Source organism: Sus scrofa, chromosome 9, assembly GCF_054392235.1.
Source record: "Sus scrofa isolate SSC_HxYL_T2T_F1_AM1 chromosome 9, Sscrofa_HxYL_maternal_Yorkshire_Landrace_v2.0, whole genome shotgun sequence".
NCBI classification, from domain to species: domain Eukaryota; kingdom Metazoa; phylum Chordata; class Mammalia; order Artiodactyla; family Suidae; genus Sus; species Sus scrofa.
Window position 1 is genome coordinate 75363990 of NC_139391.1, and position 26031 is coordinate 75390020.

Sequence of the window (26031 nt, forward strand, 5' to 3'; positions counted from 1 at the left end):
TTGGCCATCTGTATGTTTTCTTTGGAGAATTGTCTGTTTAGATCTTCAGCCCATTTTTGGACGGGGTTGTTTGTTTTTTTGGTATTGAGCTGTGGAAGGTGTGAGACCTTCAGGTTCTTAACCCACTGAGTCACAATGGGACCTCCACTCTTTATCTTTTCATTGGAGAATTTCATCCTTTTACATTTGAAGAATTATCAATATGTACTTATGGCCATTTTGTTAACTGCTTCTGGCTGTTTTCTAATTCCTCTGTTCCTTTCTACTTCTCTTACTCCATTTCTTTGTGGTTTGATGACTTTCTTTAGTAGTATGTCCCTCTCATTATCTTTTGCATATCTACTACAGGTTTGTACTGTGAGGCTTACGTGTAAGCCTTTTATAAAGTCAGTCTATTTTAAGTTGATAACAACTTAAGTTTGAACACGTTTAAAGCTCTACATTTTATATTTGTTCTTAAAAAGGCTGAAATACCAAGACTGCTTATTTTCATAACCAGTTTAGAATTATATTCAGAACCTCTGTGCTAATGCTTGTTGCAGAGAGTGAATGAGGCATTTTGGAAGTTGAGTGTTGAGGGCTTCAGATATTTACAATGATAGGCAATGTTGTTAGAGTAGGGAATTTTTTTTTTTTTTTTTTTTTTTTTGCTTTTTAGGGCCACACTTGTGACATATGGAGGTTCCCAGGCTAGGAGTCCAATGGAAGCTACAGCTGCCAGCCTACACCAGAGCTATAGCAACACCAGATCCGAACCACATCTCTGACCTATACCACACAGTTCACAGCAGTGCTGGATCCTTACCCCACTGAGTGAGGCCAGGGATCAAACCCGCAACCTCATGGTTCCTAGTCGGATTTGATTCCACCTTGCTATGATGGGAACTCCAGAGTAGGGAATTTTGTTGAAGCCTGTCGTATTTGGAGAGAGAGCATTATAAGAATAATCATTTTGCCCTTTACTTATTGTATATCTGGCCTCTGATGAAAATATGAAGCTTTTTTGTTCTGTGGGCTCAGTCTACACATTTGATGTGGATATACTAATCATGTATAAGAATATCCCAAATAAAATTTTATTGGTCTTAATTTCTTGTTTTGGTTTTTTCCCCCTCACAGAGTTTCTTAAAGGTTTGGCCCAGCATATAGCCAATGTGAAGGGCTAAATAAGTAATTGTGTTGGAGAAACACATGGTTAAGCCAGTTTGAAGGATGAAAGAAGAATTTTTGAATATTGATTTTTGGTTTAATGATTTGCTTTAAAATAATAATGATACCTAAATTACAAAAGGTTAGAAAATAATCTCCCCTAGCGTAAAATTACCATACATAAAACCTTTTGAAATTTGGAAGCAAAGCCCTTCAATTAGGTATAAATTTATGTTTATAGAAAGAATTTGAAATGCCTGAAGCCATGGTGATTCTTGGATTGTTCTTGTGGGTAATTTGAAAGGTTAAAGTTATGAAGTTCATGCTTCATGCCTCTGTTATTTTAGCTCAGATAAGTTGCCAGACAGAGTGTTGACTATGCTTGGCTCTTTGAAGGAGAAATACAGCAATTTTGCAATTGAAAGAAACCTTTGAAATGTAAAAAGTTTCATTTGTTTCTGCTATATAATGCAGATAATTAAGCTCTTATTTGTTTGGAAAAAATGGGTTATTTTTTCTGATTATTTATCATTTATTTCTGATTATTCTCTGTTCTGGTCAGTTTTTATTATATTTGGGAGGTAGAAGGGGCTGCCAATACTTACTTTAGCATTTTCCAGCTATTTTATTTTTTGCGTCCTAGCAATATGTGTACACAGCATATAAAATATCTTAACATTTTTACATCTGGTCTATAACTGCTTAAGGTATAGAATGTAAGTTAATTTGCTTCATATCTGCTTAGTATAATAACTTTGGGAGATAGATGGGGGCAGTGTACATGGATCTCAGTTTCTAGTACATGTCCCTCTTTGTTATTTTTGTATAAAAATATAACTCTAATATTGGAGATGATAAATACGGCACTGATTTTTATGAGAACCAGAGTCTAGGGATTGGGTACAAATATTATTTGGGGGTATTCCTGGTCTTTCTTTCCCGTCCTTTGAGGGTGGGGGGAGCTGTTGCGGTCTTTTCTCACCCTGTCTTCATTATTGGAGGCCTCAGTGTCTTGTAAATAATGTGCTTATTGTGTTCAGTGTTCCAGCTTCAGACTTCCCTGGCTTCCTTATCTAAAATACTGCATCTCAGTAACAGGCGTTCCTTAGCTCCCTTAGCTCTTCTTGTTGTCTTCTGTCTGGTCTTTGCTGGCTTCCAGTTTCCAGAGACTCCTGCTCTGCCTGCCCAGTCCCGTTCTTCCAGCTCACGGCCCATCCCCCTTCCTTTGTTTCCTTTTCCTCTTCTCTCTTGGTGTTTCACTCCCTTGACTGTATCCCCCATGGCCTCACCCCTTTGAACTTTGCTTGTAATCTATTCTACCAGCTCCCGATTTTGACCTGGCATCTTTTCCTCTCTTACCCAGTGGCTGCCAAAAGCTGCTTGAGGAAATCACTCTGTAAATAAATCTCTGGTCTCCAGCCTTAGCTGGAACCCGAGGCAGCTGTGCAGAGTCTTGCCCTGTTCGGCTGGCCTGTTTCCTGTCGAAACATTTCCATTCCCCTCAAACCTTCTAGCCACCCGCCCCCACGCCTCCTTCCTTTCCTAGATGACTTTCCCTCTCTATTAATTTGCTAGAGGTGCCATAGAGAAATACCGCAGACTCGGTGGCTTAAACAACAGACATTTACTGCCTGACATTTCTGAAGACCAGAAGTCTGAAATCAAAGTGTTGGCAGGTTTGGTTTCTTCTGAGGGCTGTGAGGGCAGGATCTATTCTAGGTCACCTCGTCTGTGTGTTTTCACATTGTCTCCGTTCAGTGAGTGTCTGTGTATCCCAACTTCCCTGTTTCATAAGGGCATCAATCATGTTGAATTAGGGGCTCACCCTCCTCCAGTGTGACCTCATCTTTTTTTTTTTTTTTTTGTCTTTTTGCTATTTCTTTGGGCCGCTCCCGTGGCATATGGAGGTTCCCAGGCTAGGGGTCGAATCGGAGCTGTAGCCACCGGCCTACGCCAGAGCCACAGCAACGCGGGATCCGAGCCGCGTCTGCAACCTACACTACAGCTCACGGCAACGCCGGATCGTCAACCCACTGAGCAAGGGCAGGGACCGAACCCGCAACCTCATGGTTCCTAGTCGGATTCGTTAACCACTGCGCCACGACGGGAACTCCCTCATCTTGATAATAACTGATTATATCGGCAGTGCCCCTGTTTTTGAATGAGATCACATTCAGAGGCACTGTGGTCACTTAAGACTTAAACATAAGAAATTTTGATAGATACAGTTCAACAGACAACACCTTCCAGCTTCTTAGAACACTTAATAATATTAGACATCAGCCCCTTGTCTGCACATGTACCTTCATTTTCTCCAATCTTCCTTTTTTTTTTCCCCACCACCTGAGAGAAGAATGGGTCTTTTATTCTGTTCTGGGCTAGTTCCTCCTCTTATCCTCTTAATTCCTTTCCCTCCTTTCCACTCTGGAAGCTTGTATAATTGATTCTTTCCTTTTGCCTCTGTGTTTCTTGTCTCTTGGCTTTTACAGATATTTCACCAGAGGTTCTGAGCATGGCTGGGTCTTCCCTATCGCTTCCATCATAATGGAAACCCCTGTACTCTGTGATCACTTTTTCATGCTCTCCTGGGGTAGTTGGTCTGTCCCTTGCTTCTGGCTACTCTGTTATTGTATTTACATCAGCGTGGCTGCCTCAGCTTTCTGTTGGGAACTCCATCCCCAGATATCTGGCTGCCCATTAGATGTTTCTGCCTCTGTATCTTATAGACACCTTGATCTCAGTGCACACGAAATGCAGTTGACCCTTGAACAATCTCATGGGTTTGAACTGCACAGATGGGCTCATCCGTGAATTTTTTCTAGCAAATGCAGTTGGTTCCATTTGTGGATGTAGAACTGTGGATATAGAGGGCCAACTGTTAGACTCAAATTTTTGACTTCATGGAGGATTGATACCCCTCACCCCTGAGTTGTTCAAGGGTGATCTGCATTACTGATTCTTACATTCTCTGAACATGCACCTTTCCTCTTTCCTTTCACATGATTGGCTTTCACAGATTTTCCAAGGCAAAAACCTGACACCATCATGAACTTCTTCCAAGCTCCACCTTCAAGCTTTGACTTGGTTCTTGTTCCTCCTGTCCTGCCCATTCCTGCTGCTGAGGTTCACATTCAGCCTCGTCCTTTCCTGCCTGGGCTGTGGTGGTCTTCTAACGCCATCCCTGCCCACAGCTTGCCTCCTGTTCCAACAGAGTGACGGAGCTGAAATAACAAAGCATGCTCTTCTGCTTAGTACTTTAAAAGCTCCCTGTCAGTTGCAAGTTCAAGTCCAAACTCCTAGCTTGACTTTCAAGACCTTTCATCATCAATTTTTGTCTGTCTTTCCACCCTTATCAATCAGTCATCTCCTATTTTGGTGTCTTTATTGTCATTCCAACTGCCACCTCTGCAGGACTTTTATCACTTTTACCTCTTTTATCTCAATAACTTCTTTTTTTTTTTTTTTTGGCTTTTTAAGGCTGTGTTCACAGTATATGGGGGTTCCCAGGCTAGGGGTTGAATTGGAGCTGCAGCTGCTGGCCTAACACCACAGCCACAGCAACTCAGGATCTGAGCTGCATCTGTGACCTACACCACAGTTCATAGCAATACCAGATCCTTAACCCACCTAGGCCAAGGATTGAACCTGTGTGTCCTCTTGGATACTAGTCAGTTTCCACTAAACCGTGAGGGAGACTCCTCAGTAACCTCTTAAATGGTCTTACTGTTCGTCTCTTACTCGTCCACCCCAGCCTTCCCCAGATATCTTTCTTGTCATGATACTTACCTAATCAGAGATTTGTGCATCAGGTGTTTACAGTCAGCCCTTGTTTTCTGTGACTTTTGGGTCCATGGATTCAACCAATGTAGGATTGAAAATATTTGGAAAAAAAAAATTCCAGAAAGTTCCAAGAAGCGAAACTTGAATTTACTCCATGCTGGCAGTTATTTATGTAGCATTTACATTCTGTTTAGAACTATTTACACAGTATTAGGTATTATAAGTAATCTAAAGGCGATTTAAAATGTGGAGGATTTAAAATTCCCTTTGTGGCTCAGCAGTTAACAAACCTGACTAGTCTCCATGAGGTCGCAGGTTCGATCCCTGGCCTCGCTCAGTGGGTTAAAGATCTGACGTTGCCATGAGCTGCGGTATAGGTCACAGACGTGGCTCAGATCCCGCATTGCTGTGGCTGTGGCGTAGGCCTGCAGCTGTAGCTCTGATTTGACCCTTGGCCTGGGAACTTCCATATGCTGCCTCTTCAGCCCTAAGAAGCAAATCAATAAATCAATAAATAAAATAAAATGTACAGGAAGATGTGTGTAGCTTACATACCAATACCGCACTATTTTTAATGAGATTCTTGAGCATCCACACTGATACTGAGGGACAACCGTGTTGATGTCTGTATTATGTCAGGCTCTGATATGCTCAAAACCTGAGTCTTAATCTAGTCAGTCACATAAGATTTACTCCCACTGGCATTCACAGGTTGACGAACTCCTATTGTCTTGCAGCATTGGGCCTGGACACAGATGCAACCTCACTCTCTTAAAGATTTTAATTACTTTATGTTATGTATGGTTATGTCTGTCAGCCCTCGATGATGTGAACCTACATCCCATGCAAGAGGTCTAGAAATTAGTAGACTCTTCTCCGATCATGCCGGTAAGCAATAAGTCATTGGATTTCAAATTCAGCATTTTGGATAGTTCAGAAAAAGCCTCACTTCCTCCTCAATTCTCTCTTTGAAGACTTAGTTGAAATTTTTTGATTCTTAAAACTTTTCTACGCTTCAGTTGTTCCTTTCTATAAATGTTTGATCACATTTACCGTCTCCCTAATTATGGTAGACATAATTACCGTAATTATAGCTAGTCCCAGACAGTGGCTAGAAGGTCTGGGTAGTGCTGGAAAGACTCAGAGGGGAGGTACATGTCACAAAATGCAAAGTGTATGACATTTGGGAGAATTAGTCATTTTCATATTCCTTACTCCTCAGAGACAGAATGTTACAAATGTTGAAAGCACTGAGTGGTGTCCTGTTTCTCTTTGTGGGCACTGCGTATCCTGATAGCAGGCCCATTAGACTGTAGGAAGTCTCTCCTGTAAGGTGCCTCGTGTTCCATTTTCGGCAGTGCTTTGATTTGCATGTTTGGGTTCATCTGTAGAAAGCTGGCCTTTGGCTTAGGAAGTCTTTTTACAGCCAAGGTACTTAGGGTTTTCTTCCATAGGTACAAAATGAATCCAGCTCTAGGAAGTATGTTATGTCCATTTTCATTCTGATTGGAATTGGAGCTGCTGATTTATAATCCTTAGATCCTTAAATTGCTTGGTTGTGTTTGAGATGGTCTCTTACTCACGGAGCCATATTGATAACTGAAATCAGCTGAGGTGGGGGCAAAGGTTCTGAGGACTAGAATCATGGTCTACACTGGATCTGTACTGTCCTGACCTCTGGGGTGTTGAAACAGACATGCCTTGCAAAATGATCTTTATTTGAGGAATACATTTATTCAATATTTTTATAGTCCAGAACACATTTAACTATTCTTATTCTCTGTGTCATAAAATTTACAAAAGGTGCAATTATCAAACATTGGAACCAGCACAGTGCTCTCAATTTTGCTTGATTTCTCCAGAGCGTATCAGTGGTAGGCTTCTTGAAGGAGCTCTTTCACTGTGTGAAAATGAAAAACTTCCACTTTTTCCTTCTGAATCTACTTTATTTTCAGTATACGAAGTTGATTCTGGTTATTCGTTCAATTTTTAATTTAGTTTTTAAATTTTATTTTCTTTCTTTACTTTTTTCTGCCTGCCTGCCTCCCTCCCTCCCACCCTAGCATATGAGCCTGAGGATTTTCTTTCTTTCTTTTTTTTTTTTTTGTCTTTTTAGGGCCCCACCTGTGGCATATGGAGGTTCCCAGGCTAGGGGTCTAATCAGAGCTGTAGCTGCTGGTGTACACCACAGCTCACGACAATGCTGGATCCTTAACCCACTGAGTGAGGCCAGGGATCGAACCCGCAACCTCATGGTTCGTCGTCGGATTAGTTTCCATTGCGCCACGACGGGAACTCCCAAGCCTGGGGATTTTCTTAAAAATACATACTTTTTATGACCTGAAAATATGACAGTACTCTTTCCCACAGTGTCTTATAGTGCAGCATTATATGCTTAATTTTTAAATAAAGAGATTAATACTTTTTGTGTCTTTTAAATAGCTAAATTAGAAATTCCATGGTATTAAATGTCATATGCATGGCTAAGGAATGTATGGGGAAAACTTTTTAAGGCTTTTATTACCATATATTTAAAATAAAGTAGAAGAAACTGCTTCACCATGTAATTGTATACTCAGCCTAAATTGTATTGGATAGAGTACTTATTTGACTTTCCACTGATAGAGTTTTTTCCAGCCTGGCAAATCAGAGTTTTAAGCATTGAAAAGGACTTGGAGTTGGACAGAGAACTTGGGGAGTCTAAGTTGCCAATTCCATGTGTTTTTCAATCTGTGGATTGCATTGTCTCAGTTTATGTCTGTAAAGTGTGATGTCTTGAATGTATCTTCATAGTCAGTGTACGAGGATTAAGTTCTAGCTTAGCCTGCTCAAATGCATTGTTAACCACCCGGTGTTCTGATCAGCTGAAATACTGAAGTATGCAAATAATTTCCCTAAAAAATATAGAGCAGATTGATGTCATTCCCTCAATTGCTTTTTGCTATATTTTCTTGGGTGGGAAAGAAAGGGGCTGAGTTGCAGTTGGAGTAGCAGGAATTTGGCATATTCCAGAGTTTGTCCATGGGAATGTGCCAAGTATAAAATTATCACCTATGAGATATGTCTTGGTGGAAACAAAATGAAATATATTCCTCTAGTCTGTTTCTTGTCTTAAAGCTGGGCTGTGACAATAACTTAATTACCTCAGAGCATTATTTGTTCGATTTTAGAGGATTTTTAAAAAGGGGATTGCACCAGCTCTAGAAAATAGTGATGGGTAAAAGTGGAGGGTAAAAGTTTTCTGAATGCTCCCTGAGTGAAGATTTTGTGTGCAGGTTTCTTCTCTATACCCAAACGACACCTTGAGAATATTGCTGCTGCAGTTAGCACAGGTGATTTTTGGAGAGGGTGTAGTATCCTTCAAGTGTGTTTGATGATAAAAATAATTGAGAACCACTCTTCTAAAATATCCATTACTGACCTACTAGATGTGAGTTGAAGATGGACTTTGGTACAATCACATGCAGTCTGAATTTTTTTGAACAGCTCATGATTTCAGATCACACATCCTGGTTTTTGGTCCTAGTTCTACAAGGGTGTATTTCTTTTTTTTTTTTTTTTTTTTAATTATGTTACTGCAGTATGGTTGACTTACAATGTGATGTTAATTTCTGCTGTGCTGCAAAGTTAGTCATACATATTCTTTATTATATTCTTTTCCATTATGGTTTATCACAGGATATTGAATATAGTTCCCTGTGCTATACAGTAGGACCTTGTTGTTTCTCCATTCTGTATATAATAGTTTGCATCTGCTAACTCCAAACTCCCAAGTCCATTCCTCCCCCACTTCATTCCCCATTGACAACCACAAGTCTGTTCTCTATGTCTGCGAGTCTGTTTCTGTTTTGAAGATAAGTTCATTTCTGTAATATTTTGGATTCCATGTTTAAGTGCTATCATATGGTATTTGTCTTTCTCTTTCTGTACAATTATATATTTCTTAATATATATTTTAGATTTTCTAGATGTTTTAGCCAAAAGAAGAAATTCAGACAGTGATGAAGAAATGTTTAACAAAGAAGTGGTTGAGTAGATAATATTCTACAGCAGATAATAATGAACATGAGTAACTCATGACTGTTTTCTCAATTTTAATGAAAATTGCATTAATTAAAAACATTATAAATAAAGAAGAGATAAGATTGATGAGATAAAATTGTATGTTAGTAATAGTCACTCAGGGCATGAATTATAAATCTTTTGTGTTATAGATGCTCATTTTAAATCTTCATCAGCTGTGCAGCTCTCTTTATTTGTCTTCAGTGGAATATGATGGAAGATATTCTGCAGTGCTTGATTCTCTTCTCCTAAAAGGCAGACTATTTAATTTTATAAATGAGCATCCTTGGGTCATTATGTATTGGGGTTCAGGTGTGCAAAAGTCTTGGTAACATATGGCCTGTCCCCAGCTACCCTAATTGAGGTCAGAACTTTCCCCGCGAGGTTTGCATTACTTTATCTAAATGGTGTGTTACATGTGCAACAAAAAGGTGCTTTGGTTACCAAAAGAAAAAATAAATAAATATGTACTTTGTAAGAAATACAAGTCTGTCTTTATATTATCTTCTTCACAGTTGTTAGAAGATAAAAATTTAAAAACCCATATGAATGGATTAATTGGATGACCAGAATTTCAGATGATTCACTTTTAGTATCCATAACATTCCCTTTCTTTTTATTGTTATTGTTTTGGCCATGCCATGACATGCAAAAGTTCCTGGGCCAGGGATCAAACCCATGTCACAGCATTGACCGGGGCTGCTGCAGTAACAGCATTGGATCCTTAACTCACTGTGCCACAAGGGAACTCCTGTATTATTTTATATGTTTCCCTCCATTTGATTTCTTTCAGGCAACAGAGCATATTGAACACATTCTGGAATTTTTTTTTCTGGTTTAGAATTTTCCTTATCACAATCACATGTTTTTCATTGAATAATTTTCATATTTGCTATTAAGAAAAGTATGCTCACTGCAGAAAATTTAGAAAATATTAAAAGGCAAAAAAAATTACAGTATTAAGTGGAAATAACCATTATATATATGTATGATTTCAATCTGTAAAACATACATGTTTTCTGCATGGTGGAAACATCTGAAAAAAGAAAAAACAACAAAAGAATAATATGGAAATTGGGGTTCATTGAAGTTGTGACTTGCTCAAAGCCCCTCATCCTTGAAAGCTGGGTAATCCATGATTTCAGCCTGTTCTCTCCGACTCCAGTGTATGATTGGCATTTACTAGGCTGCTTCCCAGGAGGAAGAAGTACACAGGTGTTATGCGTGTGGTGTGCAGTGGGTTCATGGAGAAGGGACCCAGTGTTCTTACAATGATGCAACTGATGTTTGGTAGTAATTTGAATAAATAAATGGTTTTCCTAATCAGGCCCAAGAGTGAGTGAACCTTAAAGATTCCTGCAGTGGAGCTATGCCGTTTTCAAGTCAAGTTACACCCATTTTACAGAGGAGAAGCTGAGGTCCAGGCAGATTAAAGAAGTTGCCAAAGAGTACTTCTCTAAATTACTCTTTACATTTTAGATTCTAGTATCCTGCTTATGTTAAAACTGGGATTGTATTGCCATTTTTATCTGGATATGGATGGGGGTTGGGTGGAATTGTTTGAGATATAAGCTTGATCCTTTGGTGGCTTAATACAGTTTTCCAGTTAGGCATTAAGACTCTCCAGACAGTGAAGGTTATGGAAGGTTAACTCTTGGGTGAAGTACCCGGGATCACCAGCCTGCCTGCAGATTAGCTTGAGCTGGGAAGCATGATGAGAGCAATGCTGGCATGTGTTCTAACTGGCATGTTCAGAAAACAGTGTCAGAACGTCTTTCATTGGGTGTACACTACCTTCTTAAACAAGGTAAATGGTTAATTTTGGACAGAAACTTGTCAGCAATAAATTATTTTTTTTTTTTTTTCAAATCCTGACTACATACATTTGAGTTATGAGCTTGGTGCATGTGAAGTGACTCCAGCTTTGTTTTTTGTTTTGTTTTTGTTTTTGTTTTTGTTTTTTTTTGCTTTTTATGGCTGCACCTGTGGCATACGGAAGTTCCCAGGCTAGGGGTTGAATCAGAGCTGCAGCTGCCAGCCTACACCACAGCCACAGCCACGCAGGAACTGAGCTGCATCTGTGACCTACAACACAGGTCACAGCAATGCTGGATCGCTGACCCACTGAGTAAGGCCAAGGATTGAACCTCCGTCCTCATGGATACAACTTGGTTTTGTTCCTGCTGTGCCACAACGGGAACTCCCTCTAGCTTTGTTTTTGTTTTGTATTGTGTCAACTGAAATGTTTGTGAATGCTGAAAATATAGAGGAAACAGATCTCTGTATTTTCATATTATGTAACCATCCTTATTATTAATTTTTAATGAATTTTATGGGAGTATAGTTTACTTACAATGATGTATTAGTTTCAGTTGTACTAGATTATATGTATAGATATATATCCATTCTTTTTTTCCTATGTAGGTTTTTATAAACTGTTGAGTAGATTTTCCTGTCCTATACAGTAGGTTCTTTTTAGTCATCTATTTTAAACAGATAGATCTTTTTAATAGTTACATCTTAGGGGAAAAAAAAGCTTTTAGGTGGGCATGGAGCAAGACATTGAATGTTTCATATTCCTTTTTATTAGTAGGGTGGGTGCTGAGAAAAGAAACAGACCATTTCTTTTCTTTCTTTCTCTTCTTCCCTATGCTCCCAATATCACTGGGTTTTCTTTTTGCCCTGGAACTGCTTGATCTTGGTGGCGACAGTCAGCTCCATCTTCTCTGAAGCAAACGGTCTAGCTGCCAGCCAGTGGGCTTCTTTGTCCTGAGCTCTTTCACAGTCCAGGCATTGGGTCCAGTCAGTGTAGTGACCTTGTGGCTGCTTTTTCTACCCTCCCAGCGTGACAGACAATATTCTTTTCTGGTGCGTGACTGGTACAGGTAAGGGCCTAGTAGCAGGAAGGTGATACCGATGCTTTATAATGATTGGTCCCCATTTTGCAATTGGACAGCAGAATTATGGCCCCTAAAAAAAGACTTGAACTTCCTTCTGCTCCCCACTGTGTTTGATGGACCAGTTGTGGCGTGCATATTGTTTGGTTTACTTTTTCTTTCTGCTTTTACCACCAGTTGAGTTGGGAAGTTTTGAGGACACAGACACACAGGGTGATTTTTAGATTTCTTCTCTGGTTCTTGTCAGTTGCGCTCAAAAGTAGGAGAATGTGTGCCTTCTTAGTGTTTTTTTCTTTTTGTGAAAAGGAGCAAGGAAGTGAAAAATCCCAAGAGACCAGTATTGTATTTCCGGTCACCAAGCTCATTAAGTTAATATTTACTTTTAAAATGAGTGTATTTGCCAGCCCTTCCTGCTGTTTGTTTGGGGACCGTTTAACTCACATGTGAGAACCTCTGACTAGTTTCTACTTCCATTTGGTCATTTCTCCTGAGGCTGGAGACTAGTATGATATGCTGACCTCTGTTGTAACACCTTTTTGTTTTTAACTTCAGATTATGTTTATCTAGAGACTAAAGGAAGGGAAAGAAAGAAAGCTGAGGTTTTTCCTGCTTCTCTGTGTCTACTGCTCAATCTTAAGCTCCTTTCTAGAAACTCAGTTAACACATATTTAGGGGCTTAGGAAAAGTGGAAATTTGATTAAAATACAGCCTCAAGGGAGTTCCTATTTGGCTCAGCTGAAACGAACCCAACTAGTATACATGAGGAGGATGTGGGTTTGATCCTGGCCTCCATCAGTGGGTTAAAGGATCCAGCGTTGCCTTGAGCTGGGGCGTAGGTCACAGACAGGCTGGGATCTGGCCGTGCTGTGGCTGTGGCATAGGTCAGCAGCTGTAGCTCTGATTTGACCCCTCAAAACTCAAAGATTGCATTTGAAAAATTTTGATATTTTTATTGTTAGCAATTCTAATAGTTATGTTTTAACATTGTAAAATAACACCTGGTCATTAATGAAAAAGTAAAAAAAGAACAGATGACATAAAAAATTGAAGTGTAAACAATTAAGGTTTATATTTAGTAAAAAGTCTTTTTTCAATATATTAAAAAATCCCCTTTTCAGGAAGTTTAGTTTTTTTTCACCCAGGAACAAAGTATGTTCCACTATCATTTAAGCCTATTAAAAAAAAAAAAAAAACTCTCTTCACCAAGTATTATAGTTTAAAAAATTTTTGTGACCTACTTTTTTCATTTGTCAGGAATGCTGTTTCGAGGCAGCTTTAAAAAATAATCGCTAATTAGAATAAGAATAAACTTTTATTGTTTCTGCTTGCTCTTGTAGATTTTTACATGTTTATTTTGTATTTTGCTATTTTACGCAACTCTTTTGGCTCCACAGTCTTTTCAGAGGCTTCCTTTGGGTTTTCTAGGTATATAATCATGTCATCTGCAGATGATTTTTTTCTCTCTTCCTTTGCAGTATTACATGAAATGATTTTATCAGTGTTTTTTCTTGGTGCTTATAACGTTCTTTTCTTTTTTTTTTGCTATTTTTAGGGATGCACCCGCAGCATATGGAGGTTCCCAGGCTAGGGGTCTAATCAGAGCTGTAGCCACCAGCCTACACCACAGCCACAGCAATGCCAGATCCGAGCTGAGCTGCGTCTGCAACCTATACCACAGCTCATAGCAATGCCAGATCCTTAACCCACTGAGCGACGCCAGGGATTGAACCCGAAGCCTCATGGTTCTTGGTGAGATTTGTTTCTGCTGTGCCATGATGGGAACTCCCAAGTGCTTATAACTTTCTAAATGAAAGCTGTCCTTTTTCTTCAGGTCTCAGATGACTATTTTTCAAAATGAAAAAGAAGGAGCATAAAATAATTGATTATTTCAACTCCTCTAGATATTTAATAACCAAAGGATCCCCAGATACATGTTACAGGAAGTTTTGTTGGTGAGTTAAGCCCTCTGTTTTAGAGAACTGCCAATTATGTTTTATTATTTGAAGGTTATTTTGAGGAATTCTTAAATTTATTTTTAAAGAGAGAGAGGACAGAGATGCCTCTTTTTTCATCACCTTCTTGACATTCCTTTGGTTTCAAAAGTCTGTCTGTTAAACGTTTCTGTGATGAAAGCCACAAGTGTGTCCTGCAAGATACTGCCTTCGCTCAGGGTATTTTTATCTAGTCAAAACCCTGAAGAATGTTTATGAACTTTTAGTGGGACGGCTTCCACCATTTCAGGGATCAGCAAAGATCACCAATTTGTGGATAAGTCTCAGAAACTATTGATTCAGTGGTTGATGGGCTGGGTTTTTTTTTCCCCCCCAATATTTCTTTTATTTTCAAGTGGTGGGTACTGGCTGTCCTGGTTGTGACTCTGTTCCCCCGCCCAGGGCTGTGTAGTTGCACCTCCTTCCTTCAGAGCTCCTTTTGAAGCTAAGTGGAGAATGGAAAGCTCAGGAACAGGCGCTCTGAGATCTTGCTTTTCCCAAATTCCAGCTAGGGTTCCACATCCCCCCTTCCTCCAGATAATCTATGTGTACCTCCCTATCCTTCTCTGTACAGCAAGGATCATAATCTTGGCCCGTGATGTTATTATGATTAATCAGATCATGCTTGTAAATCCTTTAACAGAATTGGTACATAGTGGGTGCTCTCCTTCACAGGGCTTGATTGTGCCATTCAAAGCATATGTCATGCTCTGTGACGTTTGTGTCATCCTTCTTCTCTCCTTGTGAGCCCACATGTCTGTGGGGCACAAGCTGAGGGTCACGTGGCAGCTGGCTTTATCACAGCACACACCAGTGATCTAATTTTAGGAACCTCCTCATTTTGAAGATGGGTAAGTCTTTCTCCTGCCACTACCCCTCCCCCCCACATCTCGGTGGCCTTGCCATGGCCCTGAATCTGGCAGAAAGGAGGGTCCACTGCTGGGCTTTGTCAGCTCTGTGGGTTTTGGTGGGTGGCATTTTACATCCTACAAGAAAATCAGAGGCTCTGCATTTGGTAGGAAACTGCTCAGCAACATGGTGTCTATAACGTGCATCTGGTGACAGGAACTTCCAGAAGGACCTATGGCAATTACCTCAGATATAGAGGGAGGAAAATTTTCCCCGTGTTTTCCTATTTTTAAGTCGGTGCCTCCTCTGTAGGTTCTTCTGATAGTGTCTGTTTGTTTCTCTTTCTTGGTTACCAGCATTTCCCTGGCACCTATTCATTGTCTTGGCAGGGCCGAGCCTCCTTGTCCAAGTTCTGTGTCCTGTGCCTATGTGTTGAGAAATTGGGATTTTTTTTTTTCCCAATCAGGATGTTCTCTCCTCATAGGCACTTCTTATCAAGATCTTGCGACCTGTTACCTGTTATCTGTTATCTTGCGACCTGTTATCCTCAATGGAGGCATAGGGTTCCTGAGGGGACAGAGGCATTTTCCTTCTCTCTGTACTTCATTTGTTCAGCATAGTTCATTGCAGCTAATATGCGCTGAGTAGGTGTCGTTGGAATGAATAAACAGACAACACATTGGGGGTCTTTTGGGTGAGTTTATTTCCATAATTCAGACATAGTATATCTTTTTTTATTTCTCTTTCTTTTTGGAATTCACCAATCATTGGTTATTGTTGATGATAAGACTTGGAAAAAAAAATCCAACAAACCCATAAATGATTTTTTTGTTTGTTCACATCGTTTAGTTTTCCCAGTGATATTGACATTATTATTTCTCCTTTTACAGTTGGGGAAACTGAGGTTTTAAAGGAGTTAAGCAGTCTGCCCAGGGTTCCAGGCTAGTGAAGGGGCAGAACTGGAGGTGTCCTAGACAGCCCCTTATGTGACAGCTAAAGTAGCAGCCCTAGGGACCTGCTGGATTGTTGGCCTTTAAAAAGAAATACTGAAAGTTCCTTCAATGATGATTGAGTTACCTTTACTGATGAATTGGGTAACTTTTAAGTTGCAAATGCATGCTAAGAGTGAATTAGAGTAGCCCTTGGCTGTGGGACTAATTGAGAAACAAAATGAAAGTGTGCAAACAAATTGATTTTCTTACTTAAAGTAGGTGCTCCCTCCAGTCTCATGCATCCTGTGGCCTTTGCCTGAAGGATTCTTTCTCATCTAATTAAACAGTACAGGCCAGATGTTATGCGTTGTCAATAATTCAGTACCCAAGTCTTTTTGCCCCTGTGGTTAGTTTGGAAACAGCGGTTTAGAGGAATCTGTGCACATATTTTAAAAACGAATAATGATGGTGCATTTGTGTGGTAATATTTTTGCTCCTCTAGAGCCTATGGGGTTTCTGTACTTATCTTGAAGCCATCCTTGGAGTTCCGTGTGGCTCAGTGGGTTAAGGCTCTGGTGTTGTCGCTGCTATGGCACGGGTTCTATACCTGGCCCAGGGCATGCCCCAAGCAAGGCCAAAATGCTTGAGCATGTGTTTGGGGGTTCACTCTTTTTGCATCTTTGGTCTTTCCTCCTTATTCCCAAGATACATACAGACATTTGGGATTGCAATATCAGTGTGTTGGATTTTTATCTGGGATTTTCCCTTCTCTAAGTGGGCTGTTGAGACTGTGCAGGGTGAGGCAGGACTCACTCGATTAGTAGTGTTTAGGAGGCTGTATCATTCTTTTCCCAAAGAGCCTAAGCAAAGACGGTCCTGAATGTGTTTTTACTGAAAGCTCTTCCTGTCATTCTGGGTAGTTAATACTGTTTATTTATTTATCTTTTTGTAAGGAAATTCCTTTTCTACTGTCCTATCATATCTTAGATCAGAGTTCCCACCCAGGGACCCTTACTTAAATAGTATTGTCTGAGGCTGTCTGTGTTTTCTTTCCTTCCTTCTTTTTCTTTGCTTTTAAAAGCTTTCTGAGTTTTTGCCCCATCTGCACTCTCTGGTATTCCTTCTTTCTATTTATGACTATTGTGCAATGAATATTCATAGTTTCCATCATTAATGTAGTAGCATGCCATTTGTCAGTGCACTGGCTTCCTTGTACTGTATTTAAAAAAATTCTCTTAATTTATTTAAAAATTTTTTGACATCTTTCTTTTTCTTTAAAATTTTTTTTTTCTCCTAGGCTTTGTAATCATGTGAATTTTCAGGCCTTAACTGGGGCATATGTGCAGGTCTAAACTGCACCTTGCAGGATGTCAAACAGCTTAAAAGGATTTCTGTTGTGGCCTGAAAGAGCGGCTCTGTGCCTTCTGAGGGTATAGTCTGATCACATGAATACCAATAATTAGGCATCCTTTATTTTAAGAGCGGGGCAGCTGTTACCGTAGTTGAATTTGAAGATCTTTAGCTATTTGGCTCTTTTTTAAAAGGGCTTTTCTCCATAGATGCATCTCTTTGGCAGGTTTGGTAACAGACTTGGATACTGGCATGTTGATAATGTGACACAAGGAGGGAAAATAAAAATATCAAAAAAGGAATATCCGAAGGGTTCTGAGCATTAGATTTTAAGGTATTAGATTTGTTTTCTTAAGTCCCCCCACCCCAGTTTATTTATTTATTTTTTAAAAGTAAGACACCTAAGCATTGTGCATGTGAATTCACTTTTAAGTAATTTTAAGGGAAAAATCTTTATCCATCTTGCATCTGATCAGAAGGTCTGGCAATGAAGGCTCCCCTGGAGCATCCTCAGACAGCCTTGGAGACTTGATTAGGATTGCACTTGCAATGGGAATTGTGCCTTTTATTTAAATGAGTGCATTTAAATTTCCTGATCACTGGAAATCCAGTGATCCTTTCACCTGGAGCGTAAGTTACAGGGTGTGTGGGTTTAGAGAGACAGAACCCTGTCTCACTCTTGGCCATCATCAGAGATCCTGAAGCCCCTTCTCTTGCTCATGTTGGGCACGAGTGTTCATACATATTCACAGCAGATTTTTGCAGGGCTTCAGAGTTTACAAAACAGTTGCACTTGTTATTTCGGTCAGTTCTCGCCACAGCTCTGTGAAGTGGTGGTTAAATACCTTCATTCCTGGTTTGTAGAGGGGGAAATAGCATTTCAGGAAGGTGATTGCTGTGCCCCAGGCCACAGTTTTCTATTCTCATGGTGGAGTTGGGTGCAGAACCGTGGTTTCCTGTCCTGCTACCCTTGACCCCATTATTCTGCTTCACTTGAGAAAATCAAGACTCAAGGACATTGCATTCAGGATCAAATCCGGTGAAGTGGGTGACCTAAAAGCTCTAGTAAATGTGGATTTCCAAATGGTAGTTAATTTCCTCAGTATTATAATATTAATGAGAAGTAATGTGAATCCGTCACTAATTTGTCCATTAAGACAAATGCATTTTATTTTCCATATTCCATCATGGATTTATAGACCTGAATATTACTTAATTTTATATAGCTGTGAAGAGCATCAGTTCTTATTTTGTATTTTTCAGATGCCTCAAGCCATAGTGGGAATATTGGTAGTCTGGCTAAAAAAAGAGAAAGGAGAAGTGGCTAGTAACCTTCCCCTTGGGAACAGAGAGAAAATACTGACAGCATTAAGAACTAGGGCAAAGGTTTGGTGAAAACAGGAAGCTGCATGTGAGAAGAATTCAATGTGAGATATAGACAGTCTGCTCCACCATTTAGTAGCTTTGTTATGACGAACAGACAAGTCTCTTATTTCCTCTGAACCTCAGTATCTTCATCTGAAAGTGAAGGCCACAAAGCAAGTTCATGTGTTAGGCAAGAATTCAGGGTGCTGATGCTGAGCTGCCTTGATGTCATAAATCTGAGGTCACGTCCAGGCCCCAACACCTCCTGGTTGTGGTACTTAACCTCTCCATGCATCTTTAAATGGGATAGTAATAACAATAACCCCCCCCACCCCAGAAGGTTGTTAGGATCACGTGAGTTTTAATACATGAATGGCTCACAATATTTTTCCTATCAATAGCTAGTCATTTTGGGGAGTTCCCTGGTGGCTCAGAGGGTTAAGGATCCAGTGTCACTGCTGTAGCTCTGGTTACTACTTTGGTGAGGGTTCGATCCCTGGCCTGGGAACTTCTGCTACAGTAGTACTTGGTGCCTCTGTTAAGCTCTTGATATATTAGTTTCTTTTTCTCCCATATAGATTTCTTGAGGTGAAGCCTAATGAAAGGAATTTAAAAGCCACTCAAATATAAGGTTTTAACATTTGCATCAAATTCCATTTATGTAGTTATTGGCCTCTTATACCTTGGACATTTATTTTTTAAATGTGATATTTTTGTGCTATTAATCACTTAAAATATTGTGTTATATCATGTCTAGGAAATTCATTATAAGCCTTTCACAGAGAGAAGGCTTTGTGATAAAAGCCAGCTGCCCAGACATTTCCACCCTCCTCTCCCATCCCCCAGCAGACTGCAGAAGCAGCGTTTGGCAGGGATCCAGATTTCCTAAGTGATGGGATTGTTCCCGGCGGGAATGAGCGGAATCTGCCCAGCTTGGAGATGGCTTCAGCTCCTTTGCTTGCCTCACATTTGCAGCCTCATTCCCAAACGAACCGAACTAGTACTGTTTTCCAGTGTGTGCGGGGGATACTGTTTTAAAACGGGGAAGTCAGGTCTTCATATTAAAAAAGTGACTTTTGAATCGATTTTCAATCTCATGGAAGTTTTTCTGTCTTTGGAAGAAGAGCTGTGAATTCACTTTCATTTGTAGTTTCATCTCTGCCAGTGGGGCACCTGTCTTGAGCTGACTCAAGTCTTTACCTTCCTCATTTTCAGGGTGGGAAGGTTTAGTGATTGGAATGGCTCCGGCCAGGAAATTATTGGGTATTGTAAATGGAATTTGTTTCTCCTTTCTACTCCTCTGCATTCCTAGGCTCTGAGAGAACTCATCATCACTGAGATTGCACTGTGTTTGTATCAGCTCCTCCCCTTGCTCAATTTTTATTAAATTCTGGATGTTTCTCTCTTTGCTTGTAGATTCAGCAACCCCCTCCCTGCTGCCCCCATTTCAGAAAGGGCTCTCTTGCTCGGCAGTTGTTTCAGTCAAACGATCTGCTGAACATTTTCTGTCCCCTTTTAAATTTGGCTGTCTCCTAAATACATATTTTCTGCAGTTATTTTCTAGGATTCATTCATCTCCATTCTTTTTTTAAAACTTAAGGTTAAGTTAAAAAAAAAAAACTTAAGCATTTATAACTCTAATGAGGTTCTAGACCTATACTATCCAGTAGAACTATAACACGAGCCACCTTAATACTTACTAGAAAAGGAAAAATTTTCTAATAGTCACATCAAAAATGTAAAAGGAATAGGAGACTTTAATTTTATATGTTATTGAACCTAATACATCAGAATATTATAATTTGGGCATGTCATCGGTATAAAATTATTATTGAGATATTTAACTTTTTTTTTTGGACTCAGTTTTCAAAATCCACTGTATGTTTTATACTTACAGCACGTCTCAATTGGGTCTAGCTACATTCAGGCAGCCAGTTGCCATAGGTGGCTAGCAGCTACCTCATTGGTCAGCAGAGATCTATAATGAAACTTCTTTGTTTCAAAAAAGTGCTGTACTGTATTGGTGATTATTTTTCCATCCAGGTGGCTTAGAAAAGAGGCATGAGTCTGTGCCTCATGTCTTTGCCGATAATTAACATTGTATCTACAGAGATTTCCTTTGTTAGAAAAACCAGCTGTGGGACCAGAATTAAAAAGGTGACACCCCTATGTATAGTATGTCTCCAAGTTAACAAAATACCTTTACTGATGCACAGACTTCTAAAGTCTAAAACATGAATCAAAATGGAGTGTGTGTCAGGTCACCTAAAATCTGGTTGACTTGTTGATGGCTAGTGATATGCACTGCTTCGTCTCATGGCTAAGACTTAGCAGTCTGAACAGGACTCTTGGCATTTAGCACAGTCCATGGATGGGTTCTCTTGTCCGGAAGCTGGGGAACTCTGTTTCATGCTGTTAAGTCAGTTGCAAAGCTGTGACTGGTGTTTGTGATTAACTCCCGCCCCCATTACTTTTCAAGGTCATCAGGTTTAAAAGGTGAAAGATGATTGATCCTTAGCATGCTGGCTTGCTGGCTTGCTGGCTTCCTGTTCTGTCTTGTCCTCTTATTTTTCCAGGATCCCTCAATTACCTTCTTTGAGAAAATGGTTCTCCAGTGTTAAAGATCATTTTTTGAGTCTTCAGTGTAGATGGTTATGGCTGAGTTTCAGCCCTTGGAGGGTCAGTATAATTTATTCTAGGACAGTGTTTCTCAAACTTTAATGGGGAACTGAATCACCTGGGGGTCTTGTTAACAAATTTTGATGCAGTAGATCTGAGGTGGGGCCTGAGATTTTGCATTTCTTAAGAATTCTCTGGTGATGCTGATGTTGCTGGTCCCCAGGTCACACTTGGGGCAGCAGAGATCTTGTGCTATAGTCACAAAATGCCAATCTCGGAGTTCTCCTTGTGGCACAGCAGAAATGAATCCAACTAGGATCCATGAGGTTATGGGTTTGATCCCTGGCCTCTGGCCTTGCTCAGGGAGTTAAGTATCCGGTGTTGTCGTGTAGGTCGCAGATGCGGCTCCAAACTGATGTTGCTGTGACTGTGGCTGTGGCTGGCAGCTGTAGCTCTGATTCTACCCCTAGCCTGGGAACCTTCATATGCTGCAGGTGAGACCCTAAAAAGCAAAAAAAAAAAAAAAAAGTAGTTGCCAATCTTTGGTAAGTTTTTATCAGCGTACAGCAAAAGGAGAAAAATAATAATGAGTTGAGGCAACTTTAAAAAAATTCAGAAATAATGTTTTTCCTGCCTTGTTGCCATGGTGATTATAAATGGTAGTTATTATTTTTTTTTTAAAGATCTTTCATGACAGAATTAAAAAGCTGACAGCCCTATGTGTAGTATGTCTCCAAGTTAACAAAATACATTTACTGATCCACGGACTTCTAAAGTCTAAGGCCACCCCACCATCTAAATTAGTTTTTCTTTCATAGCAATTTTCGTATTGAGTGTTTTGTGTTGAGACAGTTACTTGGGTGCTGTTTAATGTCTGCTACACTCTAAGCTCTGTTTCTTTTCACCACTTTGTCCCTAGTGCCTAGCGCTGGGTCTGGTGCCTGTTAGCGCCTAGCCAGTACTTTGTGAACAGTTTTCATTCAGCGGGGCTCAGTGGGAGTGGTACTGCTTGCTCAGGGAATGTTTTGGAAATTGGTGGGACCTAACTTTGGTTGTCCAGAAGAATGGAGGCTACTGATGTTTGGTGGGTAGAGGACCAGAGGCACTAGATATTCTGTAATATTCTGAACAATAACCTGGTGAAAACTTATTCTCTGCATTCTGCAAGATATTAGAATTATCCCTGTTGGAGATTCGGTTGGTGAAAAATCTGTCTGTGGTTACCTGAGCCAAAAACCTAACCCCATTGTAACATATAAAGACAAATTTTTTTTGACTCCATTTTAACATATTTTGAAATTTTCAGAAATGTAATTGATGAATACTTCAAAAGTTGTACTTTGATTTATTGGTAACTTTCCAAAGACATGTCCAGCATTTTGGCAAATACCATTACCTGTAGCAGTTCTGCTTGTGGTGTTTGAATTGTGCCAGAACAAGAGTTCCTTTTGTGGGTCAGCGGAAATGAATCTGACTAGCATCCATGAGGACACAGGTTTGATCCTCAGTGGGTTGAGGATCTGGCATTGCCATGAGCTGTGTAGGTCACAGACACGGCTTAGACATGGCGTTGTGGTGGCTGTAGCAGAGGCCAGCGGCTAAGCAGCTCCAATTTCAACCCCTAGCCTGGGAACCTCCATATGCTATGGGTGAGGCCCTAAAAATTAAAAGAAAAAAAAAAGGAATTGTATCAGAACACATTTGTGGACAATATAATTATTATGAACGTACCTGCATGTACACACACACACACACACACACACACACACACACTTAGCTTTTTTATTTGTTTAAAAATATCCAATAAAAGGTGTAGAACATATTCAGGTGAATGAATTTTACTTGTTTTAAATTTACATTTACTCATTAAAAATAGTTGCAAGCATCTTACATAATTAAATCATTTTAATGTAGTCATGCATATTTGTTTCTTAAAATAGAATACACATAATTTACACATATGAAAGATGGCAAAAGCTTCTCTTTATTTGCCTTTCTATTTGCAGTTTTGTCTCTTTCTCTATGTGTATACAATTTCTGTGGATTCCAAAGGTTTGCTATCCAAAGGGGCACTGGTCTGGTAGGGTCAGGAACCATTTTGCAATCAAGGATTTTTGCATGCTCTCTTTGGCTTATTTCTCCAAGATGCTCATTTAATTTCTCTGAATTCACTAGATGCTCTGCATCATTCAAGTTGTAGTAAATGATTTGTGAGTGACTGGACATGTGGTAAAATGCCCCAGCTTACCTGGTGTCCTCTTGCCTGGAGCTCCTCAGAAAGGCAGAGTGCCCATCTGAGACCCACCCTTCTCCTTCTCTTGTGTTTTTCATTTTGGAAGACAGACCATCTTGGAGGCATAAGTTAGCAGAATGCTGAGTTATGAAGGGGTGTGGAGCGTGCTGCTAGCGCTGGTGAGGCAGTTTTATGAATTAAAATTCAAGTTTGTCAAGGAGTTCCCATTGTGGCTCAGCGGTGACGAACCTGTCTAGTATCCATGAGGACCCGGGTTCGATCCCTGGCCTCTCTCAGTGGGTTAAGAATCTGGTGTTGCTGTGAGCTGTGGCGTGTGTAGGTCACAGACATGGCTGTGATGCCTCATGGCTGTGGCTGCAGTGTAGGCTGGTATTTGCAGCTCCAATTCGACCCCTACCCTGTGAACATCCATATGCCTCAGGTGTGGCCCTCAAACAACAAACAAACAAACCAAAAATGTAGTTCAAGTTTGTCAAGTGAATAAAGAGAGTATGTGTTAGCTTTCTTAAGATTCTTAGACCAGAGGCCACTATTTTTTTTTTTTTTTTTTTTTTTTTGTCTTTTTGCTATTTCTTTGGGCCGCTCCCGAGGCATATGGAGGTTCCCAGGCTAGGGGTCAAATCGGAGCTGTAGCCACTGGCCTACACCAGAGCCACAGCAACACGGGATCCGAGCCGCGTCTGCAACCTACACCACAGCTCATGGCAACGCCGGATCGTTAACCCACTGAGCAAGGGCAGGGACCGAACCCACAACCTTGTGGTTCCTAGTCGGATTCGTTAACCACTGTGCCACGACGGGAACTCCCAGAGGCCACTATTGTAAGAATTTTTTGACAGTGATGTGTTTGTCTGTTCTAAAGTAATTAACAGCAAAATCCATGAAGACTCATGGACTTGCAGAGACTCCTGTGTCTTGCCCAGCAGTTGGCCAAAGAGGAGTACACATTGTACACTTGGTGCCAGGAAAGGCTCCTGGGACTGAGTTGGAAAAAGGTGGCAGTGGCTTCCACAGCAGAAAACCCCTTTAAGCACAAATAATTCAAGTAGGCTTAGATCTGGGTAGAATGTTGCTCGTTAATTGGCACTAGAGAGATATGGAAGGCTCAAGGATAATTGGCACTGGGAAAAGGTCACTGATGGTGAATCCACTTAAAATGAAGATCAACATTTCATGGCTAATATGCATATAAGGTTTGATTGGAACTTGGTCTTTGAGAAAATAAACTGGTTATCCTGAATATAAAATTCATTCTAGGAGTTCCCGTCGTGGTGCAGTGGTTAACGAATCCGACTAGGAACCATGAGGTTGCGGGTTCGATCCCTGCTCTTGCTCAGTGAGTTAACGATCCGGCGTTGCCGTGAGCTGTGGTGTAGGTTGCAGACGCGGCTCGGATCCCGCGTTGCTGTGGCTCTGGCGTAGGCCGGTGGCTACAGCTCCGATTCAACCCCTAGCCTGGGAACCTCCATATGCCGCGGGAGCGGCCCAAGAAATAGCAACAACAACAACAACAACAAAGACAAAAAAAAAAAAAAAAAAAAAAAAAAAAAAAAAAAAAAAAAAAAAAAATAAAATTCATTCTAGTTTTTATTTGCAACTAATTAGGAAAATGTGTTAATAAATATAAAAAGAAATGAATTAAGGTTTTGGGGAATAGATCTTTCTAAAAGTAATATAATAACATACTATCTTTTAAGTATAATTGTGAAGTGTTCTTTTTTTAATTTTTATTTTCTCGCAGGATTAAACAATTTGACAATCATTGTCTTTTAAAGCATCGATAAAATTATAGATTTTTAAATCTTTAATTGTTAATTGTAAATAGGATCCTAAGATTCTCATCTTCTGTGATCTTGTCTATGACAAGCAGGTTTCCCAAATCACTTTTATTAATGTCATGAAATATTGTCTATTTGGCAAGATTTGTAGTTGATTTGTTTGAATTTTCATGCCACTGTAGGAAGGGCAGATGGGGAGGAATATTTGATTGTGAAACTGATTTTATTTTATTTATTTATTTTTTGGTCTTTCTGCCTTTTCTAGGGCTGCTTCCCGTGGCATATGGAGATTCCCAGGCTAGGGGTCCAGTTGGAGCTGTAGCCTATGCCACAGCCACAGCAACTTGGGATCCGAGACGCGTCTGTGACCTACACCACAGCTCACAGCAACGCTGGATCCTTAACCCACTGAGCAAGGCCAGGGACTGAACCTACAACCTCATGGTTCCTAGTTGGATTCGTTAACCACTGCCCCACTCCTATTTTATTTTATTTTTTATTTTATGCTATTTATTTATTTTTGGTTACAGCCACGTTATGTGGAAATTTCCCAGACCAGGGAACTAATCCGAGTTGCAGTTGTGACCACAGCTGTGGCAATGCCAGGTCCTTAACTCACCATGCTGGGCTGGGCATCGAACCCATGCTTCCACTGCAGCAACCTGAGCTGCTGCAGTCAGGCCTTTAATGCACTGTGCCACAGTGGGAACCCTGTGGAACTGATTTTATATGCCGTCAGTGCTCCAGAGGATACTTTTGAATTATGACAACCTGAGTTTGGGGATAAATATTTGGATCACAAATATCCTTATAACCTTCAGATTCTTTGTATATTTTGTGATGCCATTTAGGTGATAGAATCGAGGGCTGAAGTGTGTTTATCTTCTTTGTGTCCATCATAGAGTATTATGCAAGGTAAGTTATTAGTAAATGCTTGTTGAATGGAATTGTGTTGAATGTCATGAGTTTATATTCTTCTGTAATTTCATATTTGCAGATTTTTTT

At 40.2% G+C, this 26031-nt stretch overlaps 1 protein-coding gene and 1 long non-coding RNA gene across 9 annotated transcripts in view; one reads left to right on the forward strand and one right to left on the reverse strand.

The window, feature by feature from the left end:
* Positions 1 to 26031, forward strand: part of CDK14 (cyclin dependent kinase 14) — a 631911-nt gene that overhangs the window by 15603 nt on the left and 590277 nt on the right. Inside the window, exon 3 of one of the 8 annotated variants that reach the window (XM_021102363.2) lies at positions 25878 to 25941. The exons of 6 other annotated variants lie outside the window; for them this stretch is intronic. Coding sequence is in view for 1 of the 2 variants with exons in the window: in XM_084976984.1 (XP_084833110.1) it covers positions 5812 to 5817 (6 nt within the window). In the remaining variant the exon portion in view is untranslated. Of the gene's footprint in view, positions 1 to 5666; positions 5818 to 25877; positions 25942 to 26031 lie in introns of those variants that run through there. One more of the 8 variants, XM_084976984.1, reaches the window with a different exon arrangement.
* Positions 3048 to 8477, reverse strand: LOC146399984 (uncharacterized). The gene is made up of 2 exons (XR_014815779.1): positions 5394 to 8477; positions 3048 to 4595 (listed from the first exon to the last, which is right to left on the reverse strand). It is a non-coding gene; the product is annotated as an uncharacterized LOC146399984 (long non-coding RNA).